The sequence below is a fragment of the Grammomys surdaster genome, unplaced genomic scaffold, assembly GCF_004785775.1.
Source record: "Grammomys surdaster isolate TR1022 unplaced genomic scaffold, NIH_TR_1.0 261901, whole genome shotgun sequence".
NCBI classification, from domain to species: Eukaryota; Metazoa; Chordata; class Mammalia; order Rodentia; family Muridae; genus Grammomys; species Grammomys surdaster.
Window position 1 is genome coordinate 1 of NW_021625047.1, and position 9,360 is coordinate 9,360.

General features: G+C 38.9%; 1 protein-coding gene across 1 annotated transcript; it reads left to right on the forward strand.

Annotated features, from left to right (window-relative positions):
* Positions 1 to 9,010: 9,010 nt before the first annotated feature.
* Positions 9,011 to 9,355, forward strand: LOC114616080 (keratin-associated protein 4-11-like; the record flags this gene model as incomplete). Its single annotated transcript, XM_028761616.1, has 1 exon — positions 9,011 to 9,355. A coding segment is annotated over exon 1 (345 nt), but the record flags the coding sequence as incomplete, so codon positions are not given.
* Positions 9,356 to 9,360: the final 5 nt, after the last annotated feature.

The following is a 9,360-nucleotide window of genomic DNA, read 5'->3' on the forward strand; positions in this document are numbered from 1 at the left end:
AGCCCTGCTGTGTGTGCCCACCTGCTGCTGATGACCAGCTCCCAAAGAATCCTGGCAAAGCCACACTCCAGTGAGAGCCAGGATGCCCTGTCTGCTCAAAGCCACCTCTTAACCTTTGCCTGGATAACTTCATGTTCTCACCAGGAGACTTGACAAACGTAGTCTTTTCTTAAGAGATGAAATGCTTTGAGGAAGGATGAAGTCTCTCACCTTCACCCCCTCATCTCCAGAGATTGTGAATCTTGTGCCATCTACACATGTGGCTGGTGTGAAGATCTGGTATCAGCTTAAGTTCTGAGCCAGGATATTTACACCTCTCACCAAATAACTTACAAAAACACTTCCCCCCAAGAATAACTTTATTTAACCCATTATCTACTCAACTGTATTTTCTTCTGCTTCTGAATTATCCCAGATTTTTGTGTATCATTTTCTTCTTTCTGCTCACTAATAATTTGTGTACCTAGAAGCAAGCAATTTTAATAAACTCTGTGCTATCATTCATTCCATTTTGTCTATCATTTTGGTAAACCACATAATAAAAATCTACACAACCAATAGATTTTTAGATGTTCCATATGATGCCCTTATATCAGCTACACTAAGCACAGTGTTGAACATCAGATCCATGAAAGGTTTTTATCTGGCATAACTGAAGTTTAGTACTAGTTGATTGCTCTCTTCCGAGTTCCTCCAACTACAGCTTCCATAAACCAATGCTCTATTCTCTCCTTTTCCATCTTTGGCTCTTATAAACTTTGTTTGTGTGAGATCATATAGCAATGGCCTCTTGTCATACTTTCTTTATCCATTTACTTGTCTATGGGCATCTAGGTTTCAACACATCCATTGTTAATGGGACTGGCACAAATTTTCAAGTGTCAATATGCAACTATATCATTGCTAGGAAATGGATGCCTATGAGATCATCATATTGAGTGAAACAAACAGAACTCAGAAAGACAAATTACCTACTAAGTGCTCAGACACTTCAAATCCTATAGACTGTCTGTGAAAACACAGGCAACTAATGCAACATGGAGGAACAAATCTCATCAGAGTACATGAATGCATGGTATACTTAAAAGATGTATTTTTTTGTTTGATTGAGGGGCTCTAAAGATCATGATTTCTATTGACTTAAAGAGCCTGAGATATAGCTACTGAGTCATAATGGACTTATATATTTTGGGGTAGGGTTGTTTTGTTTTGCTTTTTTTAAACAACATTCTGTAATGCTCTGCACCCCTATTGTTCTACTTCAAATCCTACTGTTGCATAAGAAAAGTCCCTATTTCTGGGCTAGATTGATGGCTCAGTGATTAAAAGCCCACATTACTCTTGACGTGGACCTGTGTTCAGTTCCCACATAGCAGCTCACAACCACTGTAGTTCTAGTTCCAGGGCAGCTGATATCCTCCTTTGACATCCCTGGGCACCAGGCATGTATGTGCTATACATACATACATGCAGGCAAAACACTGGGGTCATCCTGTGTGTATGGCATATATAGCCACCTAAGGCCATGTTGGAGCATCTAGCCTGTATAGCTGCTGAGGACCATGACTGGGTTAATGGTCCTGATGCAGCTGAGGGATGTATTGATGTCTGAGATGTTTGTTTATCACTGAAGTCCATGTGCATGTCTGAGCTTACAGGCTGCTGCCCTAAGCCTTTTTATTGTCCATGGGTTCTGGAGAGCAGGCCCCACTCTTTGAGGGAGAGCTGGTGTTTTCCCTTTCCAAGAGCTGCACAGGTCTCCTCAGTTGATGGCATCTGGCTTGGATGCAGGAAGAGAAAGATGCATCTTCCCTGTCAGGTGCTGGCCATTAGGAATTTTACCATGATCCTGTAAGTACTTTGACTTACACTCGAAATGGACTGTCTTTGAGGTTTTGTGTGTTTGTTTTGTTGGTTTGATTTATTGGAGAGGAGGAAGCAGTGGAGGGAGTGGGGCTGACATGAGAAGACAATGATGTAAATGCTATTGGGGTACATCATGTGAGATTTCAAAGTAATCAAACAAAAATACATTAAAAGTATTTTAAAAAGAAATAATATATTATGGGACTGTGTGTCTAGCAAAAGAAAAAAGAATGGGGTGTTACTTAGCTATTAAAAACAATGACATCATGAAAATTGGAGGTAAATGGATGGAACTAGAAAAGATCATCCTGAGTGAGGTAATCCAGACCCAAAAAGACAAACATGGTATGTACTCGCTTATAAGTGGATATTAGCCATAAAATAATGGATAACTATGCTACCATCCACAGACCCAAAGAAGCAAAGTAACACGGAGGGCTCAGGGGTGAGTTCTCTCTCACAGCATGAGTTTCAAGCTGGATAAGTTATTGGTTGGCCATTCCCTCAATTTCTGCTCCATCTCTAGCCCTGAACATTTATAAGCAGGACAAATTGTTGGTTGAAGGTTTTGTGGCTGGGTTTGTATTCTAATCCCTCCATTAGAAGTCTTGCTTGATTACAGGAGATAGCCAGTTCAGGCTCCATATTTTTCAAGGATATTTGATGATATTGTGAACCCCAAGATTATGAAGTAGAAAAACTTTGTTGTGGTATGGTTCAGCCCTAGTACACATCTTTAATCTAAGAGCTAAATAGAGTCAACCCTAGGTCAAGGAGCAGAGCAAGCAACCAGCTGACAGGGAGTGAACATAAGTAAACAGAAAGAAGGGACACTGAGTGGGACATTTAAGATAGTGTGGAGAAGAAAAAAAGACTTGTTCCCTCTGGGACATTAGTAGAGTAAGAAAGTCAGCTTGATGCTGTTTCTGCCTCTTTGAGCTAGCAGGTTTTTACCCTAGCATCTGGCTTCTGCATCTTCATTGGTAAAATTAAATGACTTGGATTTTTGTTTAAAAAACAACACTTTGGTGCTCCAACTTGTAGCATGACTCCATGAAAAGAAAGATGACTCCAGCTGCAGACAAATTGAGGAGCCATCAGATTTGGTAAGTCACTTGGAAGTCTTCAAGGCCAGAGTGAAGGATGGGAAATACCATGATAGAAGGCTCTAGGACCCTGTACAGTGATACTTTAAATGGCTTAAAAAATAGAAAAAAAATTTCCCTGGGTCAGTTGCTAGGTGAAGGTCAATATGCTGAGTTAAAAAGCAAACTTGAATTTAATGATCACACCTTGATGGTATGTCATTTAGCAGATTTAAATGTTTGGGATAAGGTTAAAGAATCATAAAAGAACTCTGAGTCATTTACTAAAATTATACAAGGCCCAAAAGAATCCTTCACTGATTTTTTTGTAAAGATTGACTTCAGCTATAGATAGAATAGTATCAGATTCAAAAGTCAAAAAAATTACTAATTGAATCTTTGGCTTTTGAAAATGCTAGTTTAGAATGCAAAAGGGTGATTAGGTCTTTAAAGGCAACAACAGGACCAATAGAGCAATGGATTAGAGATACAGCTGATATTGGATCTCACTTTTATGATGCTAATCTGAGAGAAGTAATTTCTAAAACTCTTAAGAAAATTCAAAATGCCAGGTGTTTTAATTGTGGTAAGCAAGGTAATTTGAAGATAGATTGTAGGCAAGTCATTTCTAGAAACAATGTTTTTTTTCTAGAAATACTCCAAAAAGAAAGGCTCAGCCTTATGGAGTTTGCAGAAGGTGTGGCAAAGGCCAGTGTTAGATTAATGAATGAAGATCAACAAGGACTAGGGAAGGTAACCCTTTACCTTTGGGAAATGGCCTAGGGGGCCTCCTGCAGGCCCCAATATCAAATTAAACTCGTTCATTCCCTGTCAGCAATGGAGAAACTCAGTCACAGAGCAATGAAAAGATTTAATGTCTATTGTTAAAATGATACTGCTCTCAATACATTCAAGATCAGAACAGCTTCAGTAGATAAAACAAAAAATTCAGGAGAGACTAGAAAACAGATATGGAAAACTGATATAAATAATCAGAGACTTAAGCCAAAAATACTAATAGACAGCATTCCAATAAAAGGTTTAACAGACACAGGAACAGATATAGAAATAATTTCACCAAAATCTTGGCACCCAGATTGGCCTCTTCAGGAGAAAAATATTCAGCTTCTAGGGATTGGAACTTTATGCCAGATAAAACAATGTGCAAGATGGGTCAAATGTATAGAACCAGGAGGACAAATAGGTAAATTATGAATTTATAGGTATGTGACTTGTTGCAGCAATGGAAAACACAGATTAGCATTCCTCCAATCTCGGAAGCAAATCATAAAATAAAGAAGGCTTCTGAGAAAACCATTAAATGATATTATCAAGAACAGTCACAGACTGTCCAAGTTGTCCATAATCAGGACACAACATGAGCTGATCTTTCAAGGGTACCAACAGCCCTACCTTTAAAGTTAATTTACCAAAGGCATTTGTCTTACTGGCATGAAATGAAAACTTGGTTTTCTTAATTCATCTGTTTTAATTCTGTTAGAATGTTAGAATGTAGATGGCCACATAGCCCACACCATCCACACCATCTTAGACGTTAGCTCTTGAGCACAGGTAAGAGATTTAAAATGTTTTAAGTAAACTCAAAGGGTTACAACAGTTCAAACTTGTGTTTTCTAAGTCTCTAAGGGTTGAAATGATTTGGAGCTAAGATAAAATATTTGAGCAGGGTGGTGGTAACCTATGCCTTTCATCCCAGCAGAGACAAGATCTCTATAAATTATTTGGTTTCTAGATTTTAGAGTTACAGTGAACAAAGTGGTATTGGTTTCTATCTTTAATCCCAACACTTGCAAGGCACAACCTATGATCCCATACTTGGGAGGCAAGGGCAGTCATTTAAGAATTACGATGATTCAAATTTAAAAGCTGCTTGCAAAAGGCAGACTGAAATTCAAACAAATGTTCCTTGTGATTTAAAAATAAATACACTTAAACATATATATATATGTATATATATATATATATATATATATATATATATATATATAGAGAGAGAGAGAGAGAGAGAGAATATATATTTTCTATTGCCAAAAATATTTGCTTTAGGAAAGATATAACCTGCCAAAAAGGAACCTCCACCCCACCCCAGCCCCAAGTAAGGGTTAGGGCTTTGTTTTTATCTTTCCAGGAGAATAAAGCATCCAACTAAAGAATCTGGAGGCCACTGAACAAGTAAAGAAAAAGGACAGATAATCAAGAGAAAATGTCCCAAGAAAAAGAGTAAATTGGTACCACTGTCCGCTACAGACATAAGTGGCAAATGGTTTTTATGTGGTCCCAATTCAATTAAAAATTAAAGCTGACTTTAGGGTTGGAGCATGATTCTCTCCTTCTCTAAATCAATATATACTTGTTAAAGGAAAATTCAAAATCTCTGTCTCATATCAAAAGAGGACATACCATATCTGGTATAGGACAAATAAGAGACTATTCTATTGCCACTAATCTCATAATCTTTTTGACTCTCTAAATTTTTTCTCAGAATGTATAATTTTATTACATATACATAAACTTTTTTATGATACTAGTTGTCATACAGAGTATTAACTAATTCTAGTAATAAATTTCATCTACCTCCCTATACTTGCTTTCAAGTGTGAGTCTGGAACAAATAATTAGGGACAAAGTTGGTGTACCTTGGATGTCCTTAATCGATAATGGTCGTCAATACTTTTGAGATCTGCTGAATATGGCATTTAAAATGTATAGACTTTCTACCATTCCTAACAGTAATCTTCTAGGTTTCCACTCGTGGTTTTGTTAGGTACTAGTTTAGTTAATAACATGTATTCTAGGTTAATCAGATGGTAAATAGCTAGAAACAAGCAATATTTGCCTATTCAAATATACTGAGATGGTTAGATGGTCTTCAAAAACATCAGAAATCTGTAGAATATGGCATTTAAAGATGTTTTCTTAATTTAAGCCTTTTTGTTACAATGAGACATTTCAGCTTTTGGCAGCACCCCATTTTACTTCAAAGAAAATGGCATACATTGAAGAACCTCCTATGGAGTTTGCTTCAAATATGGCAAATGACCACTGGGTAAGAAACTGCCCTTCTTTGAACAGCTGACAATATGCTGTCTAAGCTGTGGACAAGCAGGGCACAAAGAACTCTGCCAGGACAAGGTAGAGAAGTCTTTCATAATTCCTGCTTTGCAGACAAATTTGTCAGATATTCTGTGCCAGTGAGCCGAAGAGATGGGTGCTGCAGCATTGCAAAGGAGCCTTGGGTGACTGTCAGGCAGTCAGCAGTTTCCGCCATTTTAATAGCTTTGGAAGCTGCTTGTTCTACACTTCCAGTTTATTCAGGTAATGTTTATCCTTCTCAAATCTCTGGTGGGGTTGAAGACTAGACGGTGATAGTCTCACAGTTAAGCTTAAGTTGTTTAGAATTTAAGAAAATGTATTAAGGTGTAAAAAGATGCTTTGAAGTTGATAAATACAAGTTATGATAGAAGGTAATTTAGATACAGAACTTTAGACTTAGCAAGATAGGATAGAAAGTACTTTCTCCAAGGTTGCCAAATATAAATGGATTGGACATTGTTAACCTAATTTTTACCAGATAGTATATAATTTATTGATGTTAGAGAAACAATCTTTTACCTTAGACAAAAGGAGAAATGTTGCAGGATATTTGATCACATTGTGAACCCCAAGATCATGGAAAAAACTTCAAAAATCTTGTTGGGGTGTTGCTCAGCCCTAGCATACGCTTTAATCTAAGATCTAAATAAAGTCAACCCTAAGTCAAGAGGCAGAGCAAGCAACCAGCTGACAGGGAGTGAACATAAGTGAACACAAAGGAGGGACATTGGGTAGAAAGGTATTTAAGACAGCGTGGAGAAGGAGAAAGAGCTTTTTCCTTCTGGGACATTGGTGGAATAGGAAGGTCAGCTCAACTAGTAAGTTTTCACCCCAGCATCTGGCTCCTGAGTCTTCATGGGTAAAACCGGACTGCTTGGTTTTTGTTTTAAAAACAACACCATATCCCCCATTGCTAGGAATCTAAGGTAGGGTCACCCTCATAGATTTCTGAGAATTTGTCGTGTACATCCAGCAATAGCATTTAAAACAGAAACATTCTTAGCAGGATGGTTTTGAATAGTCCCAAACTGTAAACAACTTGTTTTCTCAGAAGTGGGGGTTAGGGGAGCCGACACCAACCAACGAGCTGTGTCAACTTCATTCACTGTAATATTACACAGAAATGAGAGGGGACAAACTGGTGGTCATAGGGTGAAGACAATCCAAACTATCCTATAAGCAAAGACTAATTTTGATTGGCAAATATGTTAAAAGTGATGTCAAGTCAGGAGAAAGACCCTGGATGTCAATAGAAACAGTCTGTGGGAATGGAGACAGGAGATGGTTTACAAGGACGAGTGATAATTTCCATTCCTTTGATCATGATATGGCTGTGTTTGCCTTTATTCTTTTAAATGGGAAATTAACCCATTAGCATATACAGAAATATATATATATATAATATAGAAATAGTATATAGAAATAATCCTTAGTAGTATGCATAGTGTACTGAGAAAGACAGAAAATGAGAGAGAGGAAAAAGAGAAAAATACGTATATCTTAGTTCTCACAGATAAAAAAGGTAATAAATTACATATGTCTCAAATAATCATGATCCTTTCATTGAATAGAGAGGAAAGAAATAAAACTGAAGAAAGTGAAGGAGAAAGATCAGACAAAGAGAAATGGGAATACACATAAAGAGAGTCAGGTAGAGTGAAAACAGGGAAAAGATCACCACCAGTCCAAGATCCCTGACACTGCTGCTAGCCAGGTGTGCACTGGAGTCACCTGCTCACCCTGGTTTGTCTGGATCTGAACCTAAATGCAATCCCTTCTCATGATGGCCTCAGTATTCTGGGGATTTTAGAGATCCCCTTTGAGATTTAACAATACACACATGGAGACGAGGTATCTGTATAGTTTAAGGCTGGTAGCCTTTCTCTGGGCCATCATTCAGCTTGATTCTAATTTAACTGGATTTCTCTGCCATTACCTCCCTCCAGGTGTCTCTCTCTGTTCTACACCTTCCTCCCTCCCTCCCTCCCCCCCTCATATCCCCTCAACTTTTCTGCTAGTTCTTCCAGTGGCCCCAGCTCCAAGCTTCTAGCCCTTTATTATGCAAAAGTCACACTCCTTACACAATCCCTTGGCTTTGGGGGCTTCCTGACCTCAACACAGCAGCTTGTCTCTGTTTTATAGGCATTTGAAGAAGCTACATTTACATATCCTGCTAGCCTGTTGCTGGCCAGCTCCAATTAAGAATCCAGAACACAGAGACACGTTTGCATAGACAGAAAATACATACTTGTGGGTCATCCTAGCACCCCAGGAGTAGAGAAAGTCAGAACTGATGGTCACCCACAAATTGCCTGATGCTTCCTTATTCCTAACGTTCAGTTTCTTTACATATCCACCAGTCCTGGTTTACTCTGCTATGAAACACATTATTCCAGAAGCCCGATCTCAAAGAACCTTCACTGTTCCTCAGATACACAGAGAAAAGAATTTACACACAGATTGACAACTAGAACAGTTTGGAAGTGGACTTTGTGGGCAAACAGACAGGGAAAAAGGTGTTGAGTCCATGATTGTGAATACAGCACACTCATCCCCAGAAACATTTATACATCTAAGTAGAGATACAGGAAGAAAGTGACAAGAATGATCTTGACCTTCCATACAATCAGAAACTAACAAAGGCCCAGATGACCATCAGACTTAAAATAAAGCTGATGGGATGATCCACCGATTTATTGAAAAAACTTCAAGTAACCTATCACCAGATAAGTAATGAATGCTTTCAAATGATTCAGAGCATTGGATGAGACATTCTTCTTTGATGAACACAAATTAAATATGAAAAATTATTAACAAGGAGGAATGGTCTTTCTGATTGGTCCAAACCTGAGAGGCTTGTTGTATAAAAGGCCCTGACTGGAAGAACTTGGTACATTGTAGAAGACTCACCTGGGAACAGAATATCACCCTCCACTCCTGACACCATGACCTACACCTGTCAGCCATGCTGCTGCAAGACCACCTGCTGCAAGACCACCAGCAGCTCTGAATCCAGCTGCCCTGTGTTCATCTGCTGCCAGCCTTGCTGTGCCCCAAGTTGCTGTAGCACACCCTGTTGCTCCAAGCCTATTTGCTGCAACAGCACCAACACTGGCAATAGCTGTTTCCAGCTGTGCTGTCCACCAACCTGCTGTGACAGCAACTGTTGCAAGCCAACCTGTGTGACTATCTGCTGCGTGCCCACCTGCTGCCAGCCTAGCCTCCTTCAGCTCTGCTGCCAACCAACGTGCTGTGAAACCAGCTGCTGCAAGACCACCTCTTTTAAACCCTCCTG